This window comes from Diadema setosum, chromosome 14 (genome assembly GCF_964275005.1).
Source record: "Diadema setosum chromosome 14, eeDiaSeto1, whole genome shotgun sequence".
Taxonomy (NCBI): Eukaryota; Metazoa; Echinodermata; class Echinoidea; order Diadematoida; family Diadematidae; genus Diadema; species Diadema setosum.
The window spans coordinates 33,906,858-33,932,834 of NC_092698.1; the positions used below are offsets into that span (position 1 = coordinate 33,906,858).

Consider the following 25,977-nt stretch of genomic DNA (forward strand, 5'->3'; position numbering starts at 1 on the left):
TTCATGTCAGATTCTTGCCTATTGTTAGTGTGTGATAATAGATGAAGAGGTGGTTGAGAGTCATCAAAAGCTTGCAGTCTGATAGTGACATGAATTCACTGGGGCAAGAATGAATGCATTCGTTGTCATCACAAAGTCCATGTGGTATACACACAGAAAATTATTGTAACATGTATTGTGCACATATCCTATAATTTAAGGAATGTGGATAAACAGGGAAAAATGTCATTCTCTATATCCTATGCAGTAATTGTTGTGGGTTCAAATTCTCAACATTGTGTTACAAATGTCCTACGCATTGTATTGAGTAGAAATATGGATTTATGTTTGCTTGTGTGTAAGGCATTTACAGCATACATGTACATGCTGTAATGTTGGTCATAGGAAAGTTTTGGATTGGTAGGAGGTGCTTTCGAGATTTAGTTTCTATTGCTCTTGTGCGTGTGTGACTGACTACTAAGCAAAACCTGGGGTGAATGGATTGTGATTCACTCTGACGCATATCAGTTATTATCTCTGTCCTTGGGATTTTTTTTCCCCCCAAGTGTACACTCTCGGATATGGTTTAAATAGTCATTATCATTCTCGGTTCAAAATTTTGAATCCCTCAGATAGCATTTTAACAATAACAAAAGGATTTATCCATTTTGCTGTGGATTACACTAGATTGTGCCAAAGATTATATTTAGTTTTGCCACATGGATTATTTTTAGTAGTGACTGTACACATCACAGGCAGGTGGCCCAGCAGTCAAAATTACTGAACTAACAATGGTAAAACTCGTATTAGTATCAACCGCTGTGCTTATTTTGACATGCACAAACACACTCTACAGGTGGTTGCATGTGTCAACTAGTTAAACAGCATTGAATGTGAAGTGAGTAGGCACAGCAAACAGTGGAAGTCTGCCTAACAGAATTAAAGATTGTGAGATGGCCAGCAGCACTCATAATATAGTGCTTTAAGTCACAGATCCACAAGGGATTATAAGGGATTTTTCAAACTTTTTACCAAAATTATTGAATAGCCAAAGTTATTTGAAAGTCTGTCAACATGATTATATGATATTGAAATAAAAAGTTGTTTTGGACTGAGTTGCATTAATGAACTGATAAACTGTGTGGATGTTATGGATGCAGAACAAGTCAACTAGTGTAATACAGTTTCATATACAACACAGCTGCCATAAGAATATCTCATGAGTGGTTTTACAAATAGAAAGAATGTACATTGTAGATATCCTTTGTTCCCCCCCCCCCCCACACACACACACACCCACACCCTGTCACTTACTGATGTAAAGAAAAGAAAAGAAAAAAAAAAGTCAGAGGGTGCTTTCTTAATGCAGCAAACCAAAATGTCACTGATACAATCTATTCCGATGCAGGAATCATGTTCCCAGCTGCTTTAATGGAAATGTATGGATGCAAGGAGATGAAGGCTTTGATAGATTAAAGGATATAGAATACAAGATAGCTTATCATGGGTGTACAGCGTATTTGCATGTGTTTGATTGGGAGGAAGTGCATTCATAGTGTGCATTAAAACAAAACCGTGCACTGTGTTCATTAGCAGTGCAAGGGCACTGGAGTGACTGTAAATCCGTGGATGTACAAAGAAAACAGCATACATACATAATTATGCAGACCTGTGTTATTTCTGTTGATAACTTGAGTTAAAAAGATGTTTATGAGTTTATATTTGTCGAATGGAATATTCACAGTTCCTGACCTTTATTGTGACTAAGACTTCTTTTGGGTTTTTTTTTTGTGATCTACTTTCATATTATGTCCTCTTGTGAATTCACAACAATTCTGTTATGATATGATGTACAACTGTATACTGTACGAGCTGAAATTTTCGCGGTGGTTTTATTTTCGCGAATTTCGCGAATCGCCTTTGAATCGCGAAAATAACAACACGCGAAAATAACAACTCGCAAATAAGTAAGTTCAGTTAGACCCTCGCAACCGCGAAATTAACAACACGCGAAAATGTCCTCGAAGGACCAATTCGCGAAAATATCTGTACGCGAAAATTTCAGCTCGTACAGTATCCTGTATGTAGCTGTCAGTGGTTATGTGATACAGGACATGTAATCTAACTATGTACCCTTTTTTTGTTTGTTTGTTTGTTTGTCCTGCATTCTTGGTTCTTTGTGATATTTGACATCGTAGGTTTCATTCATTTAGGCCCTTTGATATTCAGTGAAGTGCTCTATCTATCTTATAAGAAATACCTTGATACTGTATTCAATAAAGGCAGGGACACTACCGTTTAAGCTCAGAGAAAAAATGGATGAAAGATGAAATATCAATAAACCATCACTCAGGAATACTCGTAGAATCTCATAATTACATGCAACAATTTCTTGTGCAATACTAGTACTCTATGCATTATATATGAAAACACACACACACACACTGCATTTTTTGATGATTTGACTTCTTTGATGAGAGCGTATGCATAAGGACATAAATTTTACAATGTCCCCTTTGCAGCTCAGAATGTATTATTTTTCCAAATACATTTAAAGTTTTGAAATTTTGCTACATAATTGCTATTGTTTCAGGTAATTGCACAAAATATTCTCTTGTCAAAAACGATTAAATGCTAGCTGTTTCAAGAACAGTGCTGCATTGAGGAAATGATTGAATGTAGCTAGAATGAAGCTTAGTAGCACTCCTTACTATCTGTTTGTTTGTTTGTTTGCTTTTTTTGTCTTTTATTTTTTGTTTGTTTAATTGAGAATTAAAGACTATGCTGTTTCTGCCATGTTTATGCTCACAGACCCTGGACCTACTATGGGACGACTACCAGAGGAAGCTTGTAGACCAGATCATGAACCCGCTGATGTCTTACCAGGCCAAGTTCCCGGAGGTCAAAGTAAGTGTCAGGAAGGACAATGAAGGCGGAAGAGCTGGAAAATTGCATAACATTGTCATAGGTATTCACTGTTGCCAGTGAAAAGTGCAGCAGTCAGTCAAGAACCACAAACTATGCTGTAGATTTGTAGATTTGTTCAGCTCAGACTAATCAGGAGCATTGTGTGTGCATGCATTTAGTGGTTTCGGGCAGGTCTTTTTCCTTTGTTGTTATAGAAAAATATTTTTTCTCACTATCTATGGCTTGTGTGTACATGCTTACTTGTCTGTTGTTGTTTGGGGGGGGGGGGACAGAGTACAATAAGAAAACATGAGTTTATTTTGATTGGAGACATGTAGTTGTAAGTTCGTGTATTTGTTACTTCCAGTGCGTAGCTCATGGATATAAAGTGATGATATCGATGTGATATAAAAGGCAAAATGACATTAAAATAGTGATGAACACGTCGCTTCCTGTGACTGAAGAGCAAGAGGGAGGAGTGAGTAGGGTCTGTGGGAGAATGGAGGCGCCTGGAACCATTCCAAGCAGGTGCCGAGCCCCTGGCCAAACCCAGCATGAGAGCCAACGTAGGTGGGTGTGAGGGTTCTCTGGCTACGGGCTGCCTTCATGGAGGGTGACTGATAGTTTGTATGTTGGGAGTTAAGAACGTACTACTCAACTCACAATCACACGGCAAGGAAATGTAAGGAAGTATGTGTCCTCGTAACCAAACTATCTGATATTTTAAGGGGTTTAAGAAGATTTTAAAAAGAAATATTACCCCGATCTGCAAAACATGATGGGGAATTGTTAAGAGAAGAGGGGTCATGTATTTCAGTGAGTGACGACACAGATGTTGAAGCCATGTAGCAACAGTTGATTCATGGCAATCGTGAACATTTTGCAGATGATGTTGGCAGATTTTTATTTCATGTACACTCTAAAAGTGTTGCATGTACACATAAGCAGTTTGTTAAATATCAGATGATACGTTTGTCACGTTGAACATAATAGTGGTAAAACGCTTTTCATCAGAATGTTAACTTATTGAAAGTTCGTCATTGTTATATGAAGTGTTTGTAATTACTAATATAGAAAGCAAGTTGCCCAGCAATGTCTTTTTCTTTGGGGGTGGGTGATGGGGGAGGGGTGAAGGATGGGGAGTGGGGTGGGGGAGGAGGGAATGGAGAAGGGAAAAGATGAGTCAGGAGACCTTTAGTGGGCCACAGCAGGGCACCCTGTGGAAAACTGGCTGTCAAGAGTCTTTGCAGTGTGATGTATGGAAGGGGTACATTATCATTCAGCCAACTTCCCTTTATCCCAGCGCTTCTAGGCAGTATGCTCATAAGGCTGATATTGGCTTGTGCAACATTGGGTAAAGTCTTTTATATAGGATTCAAATGTTTGCCCTCATTAAAGGAATGGTGTAGTTTTGGTCGAGATTGGGATTCTGATTTTTAGTTTCTGCAAGATAATTACAAACTGCTTATTTGATATATTAAAGAGCATACAATTCTAGGAGGATTGAAAAGTTTGATGAAAATAGGTTTTGAAATGGCTGAGATATTATAAAAAACAAAGTGGTCCAAATAAAAGTTGGGTCCCACCTTTTATTTGGATTACTTTGTTTTGCTTCTGGGGATCTCATCCAATTCAAAACCAATTTTCATAAAAAATAGCTTTTAATTTTTCGTGGAATTGTATGCTCTTTAGTATTTTAAGTAAGCGGTTTCAAATTATCTTGCAAAAAGTTAAAATCTGAACCCCCATCTCAACCAAAACTATACTATCCCTTTAAGACATGCGATCATTCAAGATTATATATTTATGTGCATTTACAAAGGTTGAGTGCCCCTTATGTGAGAAATTTGCTTGACTGTCTTTGTGTTTTTTTTTGGTAGAAATTCATATCAAGTTCATGGTATCAGTGTGGGATCAGCTGCAAAACATCTACAAAATTTCAGCAAGACTGCACAGTTTAATTGTAGTGTAGTCCTGTGGACTCTGCTTTCTTAATTGCTTTGATTGGGCAGTCTCAGGGAGTGTAAATGAGTATTGTACATTTTTACTTGTGATTAAAGACTTGATTTTTATGATAATATTTGCAGTCTGTTGTTGTAATGTTTTCTGTAAAACTTTATCCTTCCTGTATAAAAGTAGTCCAATATCAATTAGACTGCAAGTGATGTAACAGATGTTTGATAATTTAAGTTATTTATTTTTCCAGAAAGAGAAGAAAGGGATTCAACATGTCATTCAAAATGCAAAATGCAAATGCAAGGGCAAGCAGTCTATATAAGCAAGGCCGCTGTTAAGGCGAGTGTCTCGTACATGTATTTGCATGTATGTGCTTAATTGCTTTTGATAACAGAGGGGTCCCTTAAATTTGTCAGTATATCGTGACAGTGCTGAACTTGGATCACTGCCATCATTTTGATGAATGCAAAATTCTGACTTTTAAGTACATGTATGTGTTTATGAACCAGAAGATTTCAAACAGTAATTAATTTTGTGGAGGGATTCTGCCAGTCTGGTTAGATTGGGATCATTTTTTTCTATTACTCTGCAATTCAAAAGTGCATGTAGTTTAATTTGAGTTTGTGCTCAATCTTTTTACCAACCATTTCCTGCTGTGACACAATTTTCTCCTTTTTAGAAACGAATGGAAAAGCGCGGAAGAAAGTTAATAGACTATGACAGCGCAAGGCACAACCTGGAAGCTTCAAAGAAGAAGGATGATCAGAAATATACGAAGGTAAAAGGCAGAAGGAATGAATTGTTTTGCAACCTTCAATGATCAAAGAATCACCTTTCAATACATAATGCCACAGTATTATAATTCACCATCCATTTAGGTAACAAGGACAGTATTTAGCCTCTCTTTTACTATGTGTATATGCAATATATTTCTTTGCTCTTTCAGGTGTGACTGAGATACGTAGTAGAGGTTTTTATTACAGTGGTTTGATTACTTTCTTAAGATGATAATAAAAACTTTGTAGAATGGAATACATGACGTTTATAGTTTCTTCGGAGTATTATTCATACTCTATATAGCATGTGCACTTCACTCATATTCACAGCAGCCAGACATAGAAGGTATAGGAAATGACGCCTGTATTTCTATTTCTGTGTTATGACAGTACTTAAAAATCCAGTTTATGTCCCCTAAGAGCTTAATGGTTTCCAAGAAAAGAATGACCATTATCACCTAGGTTGTTAGAGCTGGTGATATGGCTTGTTTATATGACAAGCTGCTGAATAGTTCGTCAAGACTTGCAGTATGTTTTCTTTTAGACGAGCACTTATTTCCTATACCCTGTTTAGGTATTCTATGTGGAAGTGAAATTCATTGTGAGCTTGAGTGCTGTATTTCATTCCAGAGTGTTTTCATTTGACGAAGGAAAATGACATGTATTCTGTGATGTCATATTCAGAGCATTTTTTTTTTTTTCATGTGGATTGTACTTCAGCTGTGTTCTGTGATATGATTTGTAAAAGTTTTGTAATAACATAATTTTCTTTAACTGTAGCATTGAGTGAAAAAAAAGAGCGAATACATGTATCTCCCTTGTAAGAATACTTACAGAATGCATAAAAAGTTAGATCAGTCATAATAGGATAATATTTGGTCCCTGTGGTGCTTACAATGTATCAAGCACTGAGACAGGTCACCATATCACCTTCCCCCTCCCCTTTGTGATTAAATGTCATTTATTGGGCAGTAACTCTCTGGAGTGATGCCAATCCTCATCTGGTAGATATTCTCACGTGTCAAGATATGTGTTAGGAGAACCTGTCCATCCTGTCACTTTTGGCAGCCACTTAAAAGCGGTTTCCGGATTTCTGTCATTGAAAAATTTTTATCACAAATACGGCAATAGTTGGCAAAAATTCAATAAATGAAAGCTTTTTCTGTGTGCTATTGTCAATGCAGAGAATATTGATGTATTACAAGTTTACTACCTAGTTAATTTTCTGCAGATGTTTTCTCCCATATTTCCTGGATTTTGCTCAGGCATTATGAAGGAAAGGGGAATAAACTTCAAGCTATAAACTAGAAGAATAAAGAATATTTAGGACCATGCATAAATGTATATTTAGCCATTAGGAAGGAGAAAATGGCAAGCTTCCATTTTTGAACCTTTACTTCTGCGTGGAAAATATTTCCTTTCAGTTGAGAGTTGAATACAGTATTCATCACAGGATGTTTTGATACCTGAAGTACAAATAACAAAGAATTCTTAGGCAAGAAGTTGACTTCGCCTGATTGCTCCTTCCTATGAAAACTAAAAAAAAAAAAGAAAGAAAAAACTATTAAGAAAAAGACCACAAAAAAAGACACAATAAATAACAACATCAACAAAAATTCTGAGGACTTGCATGAAAGGCACAATCATACAATCATTAAAAATGGGAATTGGACTCGTGAGTTCATTGGAATTGAAAACAAAGTATCATCATGTACAGTATGTATGCTCTTGGGCTACATTTAGTAAAGAGGCTCATGGAATAGATTGGTGCTCCCATGGAGCCTGAAATGCACACATCCTTTTGTCGCCTCACTCGTTGCCAAGGTAACCATAATTGTAACTTGCTGATGCAGCTGTCATGTGAACACGGGCCCAGAGCGTGACTGGGCTTCTGCACATGCACAGGGAAAGTTTTTAGAAAATACACATGATAGATTGCAAGCTTGTTGTCAAGTAATACACAAAAGGAGAAATAATGTGTTGTGTATACATAATTCCTTGTCTCTTAATACAGCAGGACATGAATAATCATTTGGAGAAAACATATCATTTTTTTTTTTTTTTTTTTGCGATATCTTTTTGTGGAAAGTGAAAAACTATTTATTCTCTTAGGAGCAATAACAGAATGATGTTCTCTGTTGACAATACCATGGACATAATGATATACTGTAAAACACGAGATTTTCGCTGCATGAAATTTTCGTGAATTGGAGCCGATGGCCTTTTTCGCAGCATAAAATTTTGCGAGTTGTCTCTAATATTCAATGCGTATAGCGTAGACAAGAACTTTCATGTGCATTTTAATTTTGCGGATCTTGGCTCTCGCGAAATTTGCGAAATTAAAATGCACGCGAACATTCCTCATTGTACAGTAACCTGATATTACCAACTTCTTACCTTTTAATGTATGTAAAGTTAATGAAATTACTCTGTCTTTGAAATGAACTAAAATGATAGCAGTGACTTTTACCCATGTTATACTTTGTCAAGAGAAGAAAAAAAAAAGAGGGAGTAGGCATCCAAATTTGTAAAAATGACTCATTTCTACAAAGTAGAATTCTAAATGATAATCAGCACTGTATATGATCCCTGCTTTTGTAAATCACTTGACAACAATCATGACAAATGATACAGAAGGTGGTGACAGGTGGTTAATGTAGATTAGAAGCACAAAGAAAACAGATCTCCCATCATTTTTTCTCCTGTGAAAAAAAAAAATCTTTATTACAATACGCAATAATGCTTATTGTGAATTATTAATGATATTTCACAATGAAGTTTGCAGATGTGTAGTACATCGGGCAAGCATACACTTGCATTTCAGCTTGATTCAATTTTGTGTGCTTGTTCTAAGAGGACATTTTTGTTTTATTTCTTGCAAGCCTATCAAGCGATAACATCCACTCAAATTTCAGCACTAGGAAGCAATGAGATTTAAAAATGTGACAAGGCACATCCCCCTATACTCTGGGGAGTAGCATTCAGTTAAACAGCATTAACACTCAATAACAGGATGTGTTTAAGTATTTATGAGAATCAACGGAATCAGAATTGCTTTTTGTAGTGCTGTTCTCTGATATGGTATGCAGGAGGCTCTTGACTCTCTCAACAAGTGTTTACGAGAAGCCCTTTTTGAGTGTGTTGTGAAATGAAGACTTTTATTTTGGTGTCATTTTCACTTCCATTACCCCGCCAGGCCCAGGAAGCGTACAATGAGGCGAGGAAGATGTATGAGGAGCTAAACTCTGACCTTCACGAAGAACTACCCACGTTATATGACAGGTAAAGTCAACCACGCATGCCTTACTCTTACAAGGAAAACAGTTTTTTTTTGTTCTTTCCCCCAGGATGATTAGGCAAAAATATTGTGTAAAAACCGAACAACTGAAAATATCAGAACAAAATCATTTCACAGAATGCAGCTCCTAGGTATGTAAGGGAACATGAATATATGCATCATGATTCTAGCCTTTGCAAACCAGAAATGTTTATTCAGTGAACTTTGGCCAGAACTGATTCCAACATTTGAAATTGTAGAGTTTTGACTAGACTAGGTACTCATTTAGGACAGGGAATGCAGTCCATGTGACGTACCAAAAGGGCAGCATAACTAAGTCAGGAGGAAAGATTACTTCTACTGACATCTGTAAACCTTTTGAATCACACGGTGCGTGACCTACGATTGTTTCTGTTTGTGTTTTCTTTTCCTGCCGCCTGCGTGGACAGTCGCATTCCTTTCTACGCCAACACCTTCCAGCTGCTGTCTGCTGCCGAGTCTACGTTCTACGAGGAGGTGGGCAAGGCCAAGTCCTCGGTGAGCTCCATCATGGGTGTCCTCTACCAGGATGCCACTGAAGGGAAATACGACATTAGGAAGAGGTGAGGAACTCTCTTGTAACTCTTGCTCTTCACTGAGGTTCTGTAAGATTACACTTTTTCTGGGTCAAATAGCATGATGTAGGCCCACAAATGACAACACTCTATGCTACTATCAAAATGAATGAATAGAGTCATATAAATAATCATGATAGCAATCTATAGTCAGAACCTAGTATGTACATATATTCTTCTTCACTGCAAGATCTTCTATATGCATAACAATAATGCACAGCTAATTAAAAAAAAAAAAAAAGAATGTATCTTTGAGTCTTGATTTAAAGACTGCTTAAAGTTAGAGATTTCGTGATTTCTAATGGTAAGATATTCCACACACTGTGTGAGCTGCACAGGAAAATGCTCGGTCTCATAGTGTTATTTTTGTTTTACATGTTGAGACTTGTATCCATAGTAATGTCTGTGCAATATTTTTTTGTTCATGCCTAACTAGAAAATTTGTAGGGGCAGTGTTTCAATATTATCTCACATCTCCTACCAGAAAAATTATCTTCATTTTGAGGGGAAAAGCAGTGAAAATATAAAGATCAGAAGAGAAACAGAATTGAATGCTTAGTGTCTTGAATAATAGGATGTTTTGTAATATACATAAACATTTTGAGATACATCATGCGGCCACATAATTTGTAGTTAAAGAGTACCTCCAAGCCTTAAAAAAAAGAAAGATTTTTTTATCAGTTTTTGCTAAAAAAAACACATGCCATTCAAATATATATAGTGCGGCTTTGATTTCTCTGAAGAGAAAACAAGGGGAAAACGGTGTTTACAGAGTTGATTGCGTGTATGAATTCCATGCACAACTTCGTCTATCTGTGTGTATTCATGATACCTGTATGTTCAATGGTTATTGCTTCTAAACTAACAGGTCCATTGTATTGAAAATAGTTAGCATTAGCCGCCCACACGAATGTACAGTTTATTGTATGTCCAGACGAACTATTGTCACGTATGCGAGCGGGAATAGCAACCTGATTCTTGGAGAGGCCATACAATGTAGCTGTATGGCTCTACATTGCATCAATTGCATTAAATGATATATCATTACAGAGTGTCCAACTAGCAAAAGATTGCACAAATGTTATCTTTTTGTTGAGTCAGTAGGAATTTGTAGGAAATATGTTTATTAGTGATATATCTGTCCTGAAGCACATACAAAGTCCTTGCCAAGCAGTTCTTTTTTTAAAATGGTTCCACACTATTACTGGTGCTTTAAAGGTGTGATACAGTATTGGTAGAGGTGAGAATTGGGCTCTTAACTTTTTGTGAGATATCAAGAAATCGTTTGTAAAATAGTACAGAGCGTACCTTTGTAAGAGGAATTCAAATTTTATTTGATGAAAATAGGATTCGGAATGGCTGAGACATCAAAAAATTAAGTAAAACAAAGTGATCGTAATAAAAGCTGGGTCCCACATTTTATTAGAATTGCTCTATTTTGGGTATCTCAGCCATTTCAAAACCAATTTTCATCTAATAAACATTGAATTCTTTTATGAATTAGATGCTCTTTCATATTTCATAAGAGGTTTCTCATAATCTCACTCCAAAATGTTAGAAACCTGAGGTTAGGTCTCAACCAAAACTATACGATCCCTGTAAGCTTGACCTTGCTCACATGTTACAGAATCTGATGGTTGATGTATGTCAATCCTCATGACCCTTTTTTTCCCATATTTTGTGTAGGTTTCTTCTTCTTCTTCTTGTGGTTAAGTCTGCCTCCTTCCAATAAAGCTGAAGATTCTTGCAAACTTGTTTCTCAAGTTACAGAGTGTTTCTCACTTGTCGAAGTCATTTGATTCCTATCTGTGTGACTTCTTGCACCCTATACGTGCATATAAACATTCCTTCATATATCTTGCTTCTTATACGTTTGTTATGTAGAGAGAAAGGGAGACTAGACAAAGAGAGTCGAGAGATTTGCTCCATGCTCAAAGAATGAGGGTTTCCTGTGGGTTTTTTTTTTAACAGCTAAATTTGATGTAGTCCAAGTAAGAAATGGGGTGTGAGGGGTGGATTTAGGAAGTGGTTTTGATCCCGTTCCGATGCTGTCTGTGTCTCGCTGTTCACAGTATCAATGAGACAGAGTTAGTCACCATGATGGATGAGCCTCATAGGTAATTACTCTGCAGACACTTTCTGAACAAGCAAGGAGACTGCAGGGAATTGTTCTTGATTTTTGATGTTTTCATGCAGTTTTGGTTCCAGCACTGAATGATTGACAGGTGCTTTTGCATCTTGAGGCATTAACTGTATGTTACATTTGTTGCAAAATATTTGAAGTGAGGAAAAACAAGTAGAAAAGGGGAAAGATTTGTATTGATAATGTGTGCCATATTATATCATGTCATCCTAATCATTTTCATATTGCATTACTCTAGCACTATCATTGTGTTTGCGTATGTGTATAGTGTGTTTGTGTGTACTTTTAGGTCCACCACTATAAGAAAATAAGTACAGCATGGATTATGAGCTGCATGCATTGATCCAACCAGTGTCACTCTTCCAAGGTGTCTCTGTATGCAAATTGCAGTTTGCATCATTTTTGGGGATGGCTGTGTGCAGAAGTGACCCCTCCCCCTCCCCACTTGTGGAGCAGTACAGGTTTTCAAGGAATGTTCCAGAATATTGACTGTTTGGAGTTAGACAGTTGTTATTGTTAACAAGTTAACCGGATGTAATCTCTTTGTCTTTCCTTCACTCCCTTTTTCTGCGGTAGAGACAGGATGTGGACACAACTTGACAGCCTGACATTGAAACATTAGACATCCACCTCCCCCCCCCCCCCTTTGTCATTGAGAATCTGTGATCCCTGAAGAATGCAATATTTCCTTGGTTTACCCTGCAAATGAACTTGAAGTTGCTGCTGGTTATGTCGTTTTATCTATTGTAATACAGTAGTTCATACACATGTATCTCATGTTGACATGCAAACAAAACAAAACAAAACAAAAACAAAAACAACTAAAAACAGTCCAAGTACCAATAATCCATAGATCTCAAGACATATTAACAGAGCCAGATCCTACAATAGTGGGTTATATACTAAAAGGTGACATGCCAAACAGCTTAATAATTTCACCGTGTAAGATATGCCGTATTGAGCTTTGTAGGGACACATTTTTGTTTGATTTTAAGTGTGTCTGGAATGGGCATGAGTACAGACATACGAAGGAGCACCCATAGAAAAGTAGTGAGCCTTGATTCATTATCACACTTTTCCCTCATCATTGTCTGTGTAGTTGTCAAGTCTGATCAGTGTGTTGAAAGTTGTCTGAGCCTTCCTTTCACAGGGAGTTTTAAGAGACAGTTATTTCATCTCCTGTGGCTCAACTCAAAAGCTTGCAGCTGATTTATCCATTGTTAATGTGTTGCCATGTTTGCTGCATGTATCATGATAACACAATAATTGTAAATCTCTCTGGGAAACATGGCTTGGGTTAAGTTCAGTCATGTTGTTGACTTCAGTCTTGAATACATGTGTATTTTCAGAGCAGTAAAAAAAAATCCAAGATAAGAAAGAAAAACCATTTACAGGAGATGACACTAACAACTTTATGTTTATAATGTATAGTGTAAAATACTGAGAATCCATGAAATTGTAACAGGTTGGCAAAATGTATATATCCTGCTTGAGCTTTTGCCAACCCGAGTTTATATTATATTCTTATTTTGATTGTATGAAAACATACTGTCGTGTGTTAAAAGATATATTACATGCATTTTGTGTATACTTTACATCACCTACAGAGATTATGGGAAGGGATTTTTTCTTCTGTTTTTTGAAAGCTATGGGTCTTTGTCTTTTTGTTTTATTTTTATTTCATTATCTTTAATGGATACCACATATATGTTTCTTAGTCTGAAATTATGGGTGAGGACAAGCACATTATATTCACCCTTCATGAGCCCAGGCACTTACACCTGTAGCTTAACTTGCCAGGCTCTTTCATTAGCATTCAGTAATCCCCTCCATCTTTGACCTAGTTAAAGTTAGCTTGCCCACTCAGGTGTAGCAATGTGCCTCAGTCCAACAGGAAGGCCATAGTGACACCGTAGGGATTATGGGGATTAATTAATCTCTATTCATTGACAATTAGTTTCCAGATATCTGTGCCAATTGACGAAGAAGGCACTCCAATGCATGTGCCAATTAGTGAAAGGAGCACAGTAATTGTTGAATACAAGTATTGTAGGGGAATGCAAAATTTGTTGTATAATTTCTATCACGTACATTTGATTTGTACATGACCTGCTCATAATGTTGGGGTGTGGTCAATATTAGCTATTTTGATACAGGCGAAACTATCAGAAAAACTTGGAGAGACACAAAAAAAAAGAAACATTAAGGGCATACATTGGTGTATGAGGTGTTTATTTGAGTGTGTGTGTGTGTGTGTGTGTGTGTGTGATGTGTATTTAAACACTACCTATTGTACATACCTAACACTTTCTGTAGGTCTGATTTAATTTGCAAATGTTATCTTGGTTGGCATGTACTACCTATGTTTCCATTCTGATATTCCATTGTTTGCTATAAGGGAGTTCACGGTTACGATTTGCGCATGTGCAAAATAAAGGTCAAAAGAGAATGTTTGTGTATTTGCCATTGACTTTCAAACGAAAAGAATCTTCGGGCAAATGAGGATTTGGAATGTTAAGTTGTGTGTTTCACCTTGTTAGAACGCTCAGGTGAAAGTGATTCATCAATAATGTTTAACAAAAGCTGCACACGCATTTCATTGACATTGATTACAAAGGTGGCATGCTTCAACAAAAAATGCTCTGTCACAGGTCCTTTCCATGTTATTTGAAAGTCTGTAAGTGTAGGGGTCAAATGAGACATGCGCTAACCATGAACTCACTTATTTACAAATAGGAAAAGAAAAAAAAAGCAACGGGGAAGGGGGTGTGTTTCTTTAAATACTAGGTTCACGTACGAAGTATGTATGCTACATAAGGTCCATATTTGCTGAGCTAGATTTAAGGCTCTGTACTTGAGTCTTGGTAAATTAGCTTTAAAGAGTCTCATTTGGCCAAAGTACTTAATGATTACAAAAATAGTGCACTCACATGTTATCCATTGGATGTGGCACTTCATAATCTTTGAACAAAAGCTTTTCGTTTCTGTCATACAAAGTGTTAATGGCTAATGAAATGTGTAAGCATATACATACTGGACTATTACTCATTGTTTTGCTCACATTACGATGTAGATTATTTCCATTTAGTGGAAAGAGTGTAAGACATTATGATGAGGTTTAGTCGGAGACTCAGGTAGATAATTAATCAGGATTATGCCTACCTGGCTGGAGGTGAGGTAGCCGAGTCCAAAGGTACCTCAACACATTTGTAAACTAGAATGGAGGTAATCCTGACACACAAGTAGTGCTTTCTATGTTATTGCTGCCAGAAATATGTGGAACCAATGTCTTGTCAAATACCAAGTCATTAACCTTAAACAAACTGTTTTTTTTAGAGTGTTTCTTGACCCTTAGATCATATGAACAGCTTGAATCAAATGTGTGTTTGTTTGTTCATTTTGGTTAGGGATTTTCACTCATGCTACACAAGTTTGTGCATTTTGGAGAAAGCCAGCTATTGATGCCTGCTTTCCTCCTTGTAATCCATGGATATTTGTGAACTTGCTGCGGCCTCATTGTTGGCCTGATACCTGAAGTAAATTAGTTATTTGTGCTTTCCTTGCTTATGCGTAACAGAATGTAAAGGCATTTCAGCAAGATGAATTGATTACTAACCCATAAAGGTGTGGATTGTGGTCTAGATGATTTATCATTATGTTATCTGTCATACAAGCTTTCTTTACAAGAGATGTAGAATGGAAGAATGTGATTGTGTTTCTAACTCCTTCATTTGTATGATTTGTCTATTATCTGTCCAGAATCTTTTTTCAGCCATGTATTGACTTTTATGATATCATGACTATTTGCAGTAGAATATGATATTGCTTGCATATCATGATAGTGTGCTGTTGTTTTCTGTTTCTATGAAGAGAAATATCTTATCTGTGTGTAATTGTGTGTGATATAGATTTCTCCATTAGTTTTTGTCAAAATATTCAAGCCTTGCCTTTTTATGTGTATAACTTTGTGGACAATAGACCCCATTAAAGAAGAAATAAAATGAGATATACGTATATTCACATGTACTTTATTGTAGGAGTAAAAATATATTCATATATAGAGAGACATATAGCAGCTATCTGGAAGTTACAAGAGAAACTTTTTTTTTTATTTGATTCTGTGATCAAAGTTGCTTCAATGGTCTTTTATATGTGATATCATGGATCACGGAAAATGTTTGTGTGAAGAAGTCTCTTTTTATGACAATGGCTACGTACAAAATGTTTACTATGTTTAATATTTATGCCGAGCTTTCTTTGCTTCAGTATTTGATGGAAGCTTGACAGATTTCTCCATTACTTTAAGTATTGGTTTTTCTATGCGTGCCTTTTGTGAGGTATGACAGTTTGTGGATATATCTTGCTGAAGTCTTGATCAAATATGCACTACCTTCCAGGATACCAGAACTCTTGCGCCAGAGCAACAGCAGCAGCAGCACGCCCCCGTCCACCATCTCTTCCCCCATCAGCCCCGCCCAACAGAAGACCCCCAACGAGTCGCCCCTCTACTCGGTACCCGCTCCCATGGACCAACGGCGGAACCTACCAGAGGACAGGGATGACGACGATGATGATGATGATGAGGACCAGACTGCGGAGTACCAAGTGCCCAGATCGACCCCACTTGAGGTATGATAGTCATACGAGACTGGCCTTACCTGTGTGGTCTCGTTTCCTAGACTAAACCCTACAATAGAGGTTTTTGTTTTCCAGCTGCCCTTACTTGTAAAAAACAACAGAAAGGAGACTGTCTCTCCTATGCTTGCCAAAGTTGTAGGGTTCATTGACAGATCTCATTAGTGAGTGATGCCTTTTGTAATAAACACCGTACGTGCAAAGCGTATGTATAGTATAGAGAGGTCAAGAACAACTTGTTTTTGCCGTTTTGTTTGAGTGAAGACTGCCCACCTCTCTATGACCCTTAAACCAGTCATAAGTAATTTTTCCTGCACAGTGTTGGGGGAGAAACAGAACAGGTGTAAAGATATGTGTAAAATACTACATGCAAGTAGGGTGTTTGGTTGTTTTTCTTTAATGAAGGTTAATTACCAAAAAAAAAAAAAAAAAAAAATGAATCATATCACACTCTATGCCGGGATCTATTGTGTACGCCATATATTTGTGGGGGGTTTAGTTTTGTGAATTTCACGAGTTGAGTGCAATTTTTAATTGTTAATTCTGGTTCCTGAAATAAAGGCGACGTGCTCAGATATATTTCTTTATTGATTGTGAGCTTACTCGCAGAATTATTCAGAAGTCCTGATTTACAAAAAATAAAAAATAAAAAAAAATGGACTCACTAAATCTATGGCATAATATTATACTGTAGACCTGATTTGCATGTGACAATTCTTTGATGATTTTTTTGCTTGTCTGTGTCAGATTTACATCTTGCCATATTGTTTTCCCTTCCCAGAGCAACCAATCTCCACCAGGAGAAACAAAAACTCACAACGGCACACCCCTGCCATCATCTCCTCCTCCGTTACCCCAGACAAACGGTTCCCTTCCAGCTGGTGTACTATACAGGGTGAGCATTTCTCTTTTTCTCTCCTTTAAATATGGGCCATCCCTTTTGCATTCCTTCCCAAATAGCACAGAACATGATATATTCCACCAGAATGACAAGACTATTGTAAAGCTATAACATTTCTGTGATATTTGAAGGTTGTTAGCTGTTAAATTCAAATAATGCACCATATGCTTACCGTAACATATTTTTGTACGAGGCACAGCTGCATATACTAATCCTCCTGTCGTTGTAATATGATTTATACTTCGAATAAAAGATATGCATGTTAAAGCTGTCAGAAAGGAAGAATTCACTAGCTTATTTTACTTTGTTATCTATGGCAAATAACAACATACCACTTACATGAACTACATAAGTGCATCACACAGGTTTGTAAAACTAGACTAATACAGCTGTAGGTTAGATTTGCAATTTTTCGTAGTACAGAATAATTATCTGAATCTTAATGGTCAATTTAACTCAACAAATAAAGACCCTCTTGGGTTCAAAATTTACAGGAGGCTTCCAAATAGTGTTTTCTTCAGTACCTAAGTGTTCTCACCAAATTTTAAAAAATTTGCTTGCAAAAGGGATGACCTATCTTTAATGATCCCCCTTTCTTTCTCAATCTATTATTTGATCATCCCTTTGTTGTACAGTGGAGTAAGAGAAAATAGAGACTGCTCCACACAAACAAACCCCTTACCTAAGTCTTATCATTGGTCCCCTATCCAGTGATTAGTGCATAGTTTGTGCTGGATGAAATTTGGGATGTTGAGTCTGAAATCAATACCTCAGATGTCTTGCCTGTCTGGTAATGGATCATGCTGAGTGAAGCCTTGCAAATTGGGTTGATCTTGGCACAAATTAAAGTCACACTGTGTTAAACTCTGTGGTATCATTTGTCAAATCTGATCAAGGAGTGCTGTCTGAGCTCATGGTAGTACTCGGCAAGAAGTACTTTGATGTGTTGCGTGAGACAATGAAGTATAGAACGAAACAAGACCAGGAAATACCACAAGCCCTAGGATAGGTTTCTGAATGTCCATGTGTGTTTAGCAGAGGAGTCTTCAGAGCAGATACTCAACGACGTTTACGATCTCTTCACAATTGTTTCGTTTAGATTGTTGTGAGAACAATGGAATCAACTTACAGACCCTCCTTGTCTTATTGAAAGTTAGGCAATTTATTTTATGAAAACACTAATGAAGCTGCCATGCAGTAGCGCTGTATGGCAACATGCAGATAACTTTAATTCAATATTGTTATAGGATAGTGCTTTGACAATGGCTATTCTCTTATGATGATATCTTTTGAATCAATTCTTTTTTTCTTTTTTTTTTGCATGTGACCAGCCAAAGTGAACCACTCTTATGAACATTGTCCATCAAGTAGTGTTTTGAGGGCCACCAAAGCAATAACAGTTGTATAATATACCTTTCATGGAGGAGATTTTGTACATCACATAATGTGCAAAGTGACCAGACATTTCTAAGGCAAACTAAATTATTTTTCAAAGGTTGTTGCACAGCCAGCTATACCTTGCATCATGCTAATATTTGTACCCCCACCCACACATAGTGTGTATGGGGGTATATGGGAATCAATCTGAGGTCGGGTGGCCAGTTGATCGGTCAACCGCTATCAAAGGAAGATATATAAGTCACCTTTTTCGTTAGTATTGCATATTGCATTGCCATGGCAATGATAATTTTTTAAAAACTCCTACAAAATGTTGTCAATCAAACTACTCTCTCATTTTTTGAGCAATTAACTCCAAATTTGGCATGCAAGACTGCTATCAAAGGAAGATGTGCAAGACACCTTTTTCGCTAGTATTGCATAATTTATTGCCATGGTAATAGAAAATTTTTGAAAAATCGTATAAAATGTTATGGATCGATTTACTCTCTCAGGTTTATAGCAATTCAATTGAAATTTGGAATATACGATCAATGTAATCTTGTAGTTGTGCAGGATGCCTTTTTTTTTTAACAAATCTGTTGCCAGGGCAACAGCAGTTTTTTTTATAACAAACATACAAAAATATGCGAATTAATCTGTCTCCCTCAGTCTTTGGGCATTTGGCTTGAAATTTGGCACATGTGACCGCTAAAGTACATAGATGTGCAAGCTTAGTCTTTCATCGTAAAACACTGTGTTGCCATGGTAACAGCATATTTTGCATGAAAATTAACAAAAATACTGTGGATACAGCTAACTCCCTCAGTCTTTAAGTATTTGGCTTGAAATTTGGCACATATGACTGCTATAGTAAAATTGAAATTTACAGGTACAGTAACCTTCCACCCACCCCCCCCCCCAAAAAAAAAAGATAGATCAGACAGGAAACACATGTCTATATGTATTTCTTGCTGTAAGCAGACATTGTCTGTCTGCATCTCATTACAAAGGAGCTGCATCAGAGAAATCAAGACCATAGTTCACTGTTTTGCTGATACACAAATCTCATACCTCATTTTGTTCTCTATTGGCATTATAGGTGAGAGCAACACATGACTATTCCCCAAGAGACTCGGATGAACTGACACTGAACAAAGGCGACATTGTCTGTGTGATAGAATTTGAAGATCCGGAAGATCAGGTATTTTCCATACCATTGTGAATGTGATATATGTAGTGATGGTGAGATGAACTAGTTGTCTACATGGAACATTAGTTGTTTTACTGCAACATTCGTATATACTGTATAACTTTTGTCTGTCTTGAACAATTCTGTACATGTGGTATTGCAATTTGTCACATGTTTTGAGCAATATGCCCCAAGTGATCCCAAAAGGGCAATGAAAAGTGGACATTGAGTGTCCGATGCCTTGGCATTTCACCCTGCATTTTGAAGCAAGACATACATTGAGATAGTTGTTGGAAATTCATATTGCACATTTTTTTTTTTTTTTAAATTGGAAAAAACAGACAATAGAAGTTCTTATTTGAGAAAGATAAAAAGGGAAATGAAGAGATTTGTGTGACATCATCACCTCCAAATTGCATATGGTTTCACGTGATACCACTTTCACATGAAAACATGGAAAAATGTACGATTGACTATTTCGTGTATTGATGAACTTCAAGCTTTCTACTGGTCTGATTTGACTCTGATGACACCAAGTTGATCATAATGTAAGACTGTGCTTTAATTGTGGAGAACACAGAGTGTAAAAAGTGACATTTGTCTGCATTTCTCTTTTCATTCTCCTCCTCCTCCTCCTCCTCCTCCTCCTCCTCCTCCTCCTCCTCCTCCTCTGCATCTGTTCCTGAAGGATGAAGGCTGGTTGATGGGCCACAAGGAGAACAGCTCAGAAACGGGGGTCTTTCCGGAGAACTTCACCTGCAAACTTTGATAACGGTACCCCCATGCCCTTGTCAGCATTACCCCAACTTCTCCAGTCATTTGAAACATCCTTGTGGTAATCTTGGACACTACCCGCGCCATCTCTCATGCCACCAACACTTGTGCATGTATCAACAAAAAAGCATGCTTACTGAATGACACATACTGCCCATGAGGTTTCATCCACGTTTCTGTGTATGGACATTTCAAGTACCCTTTTATGAGTGACTAGTTATTATTATTATCATAAAAAGAAAAAAAAAATCATCTGTACTCATGGTGCTGTGGGGTTTTATCAATTGTTATGTTTATGTTGCTTTTCTTAAACACCCAAATATAGGTGGTAATCATGATTTTAAAGATTTTACTTGATTTTATCTTCCACATTTAATTATACATATTGATGGACTTCATGGTGTGATATTCAGACATGATACCTGCTGAGTCAGAAATTTTATAAACTTTGCTTTCAATTTGTTTGCGTGTAATTTGGATCGTGATGCTGTTTACTGAGTTGAAAAGTATTTCACTGATTTTCAGGAGATGAAGTATCACAAAATTTCACTGTGCATTCATATAGTCGCCAAGTTCAGTAAGCATTGTAACTACTTAAACCAGGAACAAAGGAGGGAAGAACAAATAAAGTTACAGGAAATTGGAAATTTGGATTACAGAACACCAAATACAAGAATATTTCAACATTCCAATTTGGCCAGTTTTCTGCAGGATGACTAAAAATGATGCATACCACAAGCCTATTTGCTTGGTCAGATCCAGATCCGTTCACACATTGTGGTGATAAAGTGGTTGGAATTGCTTGGTCAGATGCAGATCCGTTCACACATTGTGGTGATAAAGTGGTTGGAATTCTTGTGTTTCAGCTCAAGAAGGGGTTCGGTATGCAATGACCTCATTGTGGAATCACTTGATGATGATTAGGATAGCCAGCATGAAACATCTCTTGACCCACACACCTTGAGTTCGATATCAGGAGGAATACATTGGTCATGAATTGTTGAATTTTGTCTTCAGTCTCAACGGAACCTTGTACAGCTCAAACTTTTAACTGGAATAAATAATGGATGCCTGAAGCATTCGTTTCAATCAGAATATGTCGTTTCACATTTGAAGTACGTGGAGAAAGTGTAATCTAGGTATGGCATCAGTGAATGATTTTGAATTTAGATGTTACAGATAAGTATGGACATACATATAAAGATTAGTGTCAGGGTTGTCAGTGATTTATTCTACTACAGATAAGGTGTCCAGATTTCTTTTTGTAGCGCAGAAATATCAAATTATGTACCAAGTGCATAGGCACTGTTTAAGGTCCCTTTGAATATATACGAGACAAACTAAACATGGAGGATGTTGGCTTGCCGCAGTGTAAAATATTGAAAACTTTTGTGCATTTAGGTATACACCCATTTCAAGGTTGAGATCACCGATCTAAATGAAGGCAAACATTTTAGTGAACCTAATTCAAATATTTGCATTATGCATCACACATGAAAAGAAAAGAAAAGGGGGAAAAAAAAAGAAGAAATCTAATTATAATCCACAGTGCTGAGTTTATGCAAGAGTATAAGGAATTGATACAAGAGTTTGCAAATTAAGTCATTAGTTAAAAAGCAGTAAACTTAATTGTTGATGTTGATTTTGTTTACAGTCAGGTATCAATGACTTTACCTCCTGCATCCATACAAGGAGAATGTTCACCTCACTTTTTGGTCTCTGCACTGAACAAACTTGTATCATGTACATTTGTTTAAAGGAGAAACATGCCCTTAATTGAAGCACAATGATAATCAGAATTGCAAATATGATTCTCAGCTTGAAGAAGAGTCTCATTGATGAAGACAAAGTCTCAATCATGTTATTCACGTTTGATTTATGTTTATTTATTTTTTAGTGGCATGAAAGTTATCGTTTCCTCGATGGGAATTGGAGGAAATGCGTCCAGTTAACCCTTTCAAAACAATGAGTGCTAATTGCTAATGATATTGTATGCAAAAAGGTTGCTAGATGTGATAGCGTGGTTAAAGGGCATTTATTACTCCACTATGGCTCAATGTAGTCAGAGGCAGAAAGACTTTATTCATTGTATGTGGGTGAAAATGGGAAAAATAGAGGGAAAAATAGCAAGAAAAATCAATGAAATAAATGACGATCTTGTCGGTTTCAAATTGGTATCTTCAAAATTGCTGCATTTCTCTCAGAGAGACTGAAATTTATTGCCTATTGTTTTATTTTTTACAAGTGACTTGTGCACTGTGTGAAGTGATGTCTGCAACATGGGTAGATGTACCAGGGAAGTGGTCCCACCTCCCTGGATGTACCCAGTCAGTAGCAAAGGAAATGATAGAGGAGGATTTTCTCAAATGTAACGCAAGGTAGTTTTGAATTCTGTAGGACTATAGCCCGTTATAGTTTCACTAATTCAACTGTGCTACGTGTCCCATGCATGACCCACTTGAATGAGCATTGACATACTGTATACACTGTACATTTCGCGTGATTTATATTTTTGTGAATTTCGCGAGTCACGTGCTATTCGGGAGTCAGAATGCTATTTGTGAATTTAACAACACATGAAAATATTCACTCTGATCCCGACATGAACATGACATGCATGTATACATTTCTCCATTCATTTCTGTACTCCATGATGACAAATTTAAACACTCACAAAATTGTCGGGAAGTCCCGATTCGCCAAAAAATCAGACTTGCTATTAAAATGTATAGCATATACAACACACCGTTAATGGCTGATTATATGAAGAAAAGAAAAGACAGGCAGAAAGAGAGAAAACATATAGCCTAGAATCTGTGTATTTGTTCTTTTTTCGGTCTGGTTTGCTGATAAATCTGGCATCATTCTCAATTTATCACTTTCCTGTCAAATTACTTGATTACTTGACAGACCCTTGCATCTTCAAACAAGTGTTTAACTGTTGTGTATCTGCCAAAAAAAATCTGTGTTTAATATCAGCTCCCACATCATATCAACCCATTGTGCAAACTACTCGCTGTGCTAGAATGAGGTAGCCGTCGTAAATGATCTAGGAAGATATCTTTGTTATAATAAAGGGTGGAAGTCAGTCATATGTGGTACAGAAATTACTGAGAAGAAAATGCATGCATTGATTTGAAGTTCTCCATGAGGTTTAATTGTCACCAGTATTATGTGAGCCAATCTTTGTTGAAACAAGTCAGCTATGCAAAGAAGTTGTGATTTTTTTTTTCTTTTCTGTAATTGTGTAACTGTACATTGGGCATGTAATTTCTTGTTGGTTTCTCGTCTAATTTGGTTGGCTTGATTTTCATTGTGCAGTAGGTAGGTGATTACCAATTTAATGCTTATGTTTTATTCGTATTGATCACAGTAATTTTAAGCACGATTGTACATAATTTTGTCTTTTTGGTTTTGACTCGTTATGTTATGTGACTCACAACATTTGCATACTGGTGCTCCTGCTGTGGAGCAAACTTTTAAATAGAGCCACTGTGAGTAAGTACTTGAAAGGGATGATTCTGTTGGTGGTAATCTTTGTAGGAGCATGTTGTAACTAGACTGCCAGTTCAGTGTAAAATTCGGCCCCTTTAATCTCATCCTATTATTTCTGTGATGCGGGAAGCTGTGTTCTGTGCAAGAAAACAAAATCATAGGATATTGGAGAAAAACAGGTAGTATTTGATCCGTCTTGGTATTCTCTTAGATGCAGCTGTGCTCAAAGGCTTGCTCAGAGTATGGTCCTCGGTGACAAAATGAAGCCAGATTCACAGCAAATTAAAAATCATGGTGTGACCAACCTGCCTAAATCTTGAAAGAAGTTGCTCATGAGCGTGTACATGTGTATGTTTCTGTTCTTCTGCTTTCTGTTGTCAGGAGGGGGCAAAATTTGGAAATACATGTACGCACATACGATGAGGTAACCTCATGTGACTTAGATTTGAGCTGGTAGACAGTTTTAATGTGTTGCACTCAATACATTACTAATATAGACTGAAGAAAAAGATACTTCTGTAAAGTACACCATCATGTCCAGCTGCTGACATTTGACTGTGACAGAAATGTCATGTGTGCAGTTCAGTGGATGTAAGTGCTGGTAGTAGAAATAAGTAATAAAAAAAGACAAAAGAGCCCAAGTACCTCCTGTTTAGGTCTTTATGAATCCATGTGTATGTGGCAAGGAAGGTCATCACAATGTACAGAAATATGCAAATGATTGTTGCAATTGAAGAATAATTTTGTTTGAGGTGGTAAAAAGCCTTGATAGCTTATCAGTGTATATTTGGAGTGTTGGGATGCACTTTTTGGTTGTAAGACACTGTTACTGATATTGACAAACCTTTTTTTTTTTTTGTTAATTTGCTATTAATTCTACCATATAATAATTCAACTTGTGAGTAAGATGTAAATCACACCTAGCCCTTGTTGGACAAATTAAAGATTAATTAAATTTAAAATTACTGTAATGCAAAACCTGATTTTTTTTTTTTTTTTTTTTTTTTTTTGAGCCAGCGGGAGATCCTTCAGCTCAGACAGTTCAACTTTAATTTGGAGTAACCGTGCATCCATGTTCATGATGTTAATTTTTAAATGCCATCGGTACTTTTCTCCATCTTAGTTAAATTATACAGAACTGTTTAAAGAGTGCTTTATGAAATGTACTTTCTGTCTAGATATCCTCTTTCAGCAAATCTCCATGTGGTGATCTTGAGGCAGTGGAGTATAGTTGTGCCAGTTTTCACACAAATTTGTCTGGGGTTCCTGTGACCCTTGAATATTATGCTTGAAAAATGTATTGAAGTTGATAGTCTTCAGTGAGATGCATCCTCTTACTAACATCAAGGAGGTATAGTGTGTGATACCTCCTTGCTAAAATGGGTATGGTGATTTTTATAGGTGGGTACTGCAAGCTTGCCTATGTGCTGATTTTAGAGTGTTCGGAAGAGACATGCAAAAAGCCAATTGTCAATTGTAATGTATCCTCAAATGGGCCAAAATTGATGTCTGCACAAAATTTAACCCAAGACAACAACTATTACCCCATTTTTTCCCATTGAGGGATTTGTCTTGCAGAACTGTATCAATTGTATTTTAATCTGTTATTGCTCGTGTATTTTATCAATTTATGATTTTATCAATTCTTATTTTGGGGAAGAAGGTGTGTTTATGCTATTTTCAAAACTAGTGTGTGCTTTATGCTTGTGAACAAGCAATCTGCTGGCTGAGTTGAATCGAGTTGAATTGCACGTAATGAATTGAGTAGTTCACAAAATATGTATTGAAATCAGTGATTTGTAGTTACTCTGCTACCACTGCTTTTATGTGAAGATACAGGATACAAAACAACTTGCGATTGTCCATGTTTGTATGTATGAGGTTCCATATTTTTCTGATTTGATGTGCACATTTCCCCTCGGTTATATAATTTGTCATTACTTTATGTGAC

General features: G+C 36.8%; 1 protein-coding gene across 1 annotated transcript in view; it reads left to right on the top strand.

The window, feature by feature from the left end:
* The window catches only part of LOC140237708 (myc box-dependent-interacting protein 1-like), a 47,680-nt gene extending 26,959 nt beyond the window's left edge, over positions 1-20,721 (top strand). The window contains exons 4-11 of the mRNA XM_072317629.1: positions 2,791-2,886; positions 5,522-5,620; positions 8,815-8,900; positions 9,345-9,497; positions 16,050-16,281; positions 17,069-17,182; positions 19,668-19,769; positions 20,446-20,721. Of these exons, the coding sequence (XP_072173730.1) occupies positions 2,791-2,886; positions 5,522-5,620; positions 8,815-8,900; positions 9,345-9,497; positions 16,050-16,281; positions 17,069-17,182; positions 19,668-19,769; positions 20,446-20,526 (963 nt within the window). The 3' untranslated portion in view covers positions 20,527-20,721. The remainder of the gene's footprint in view (positions 1-2,790; positions 2,887-5,521; positions 5,621-8,814; positions 8,901-9,344; positions 9,498-16,049; positions 16,282-17,068; positions 17,183-19,667; positions 19,770-20,445) is intronic.
* Positions 20,722-25,977: the final 5,256 nt, after the last annotated feature.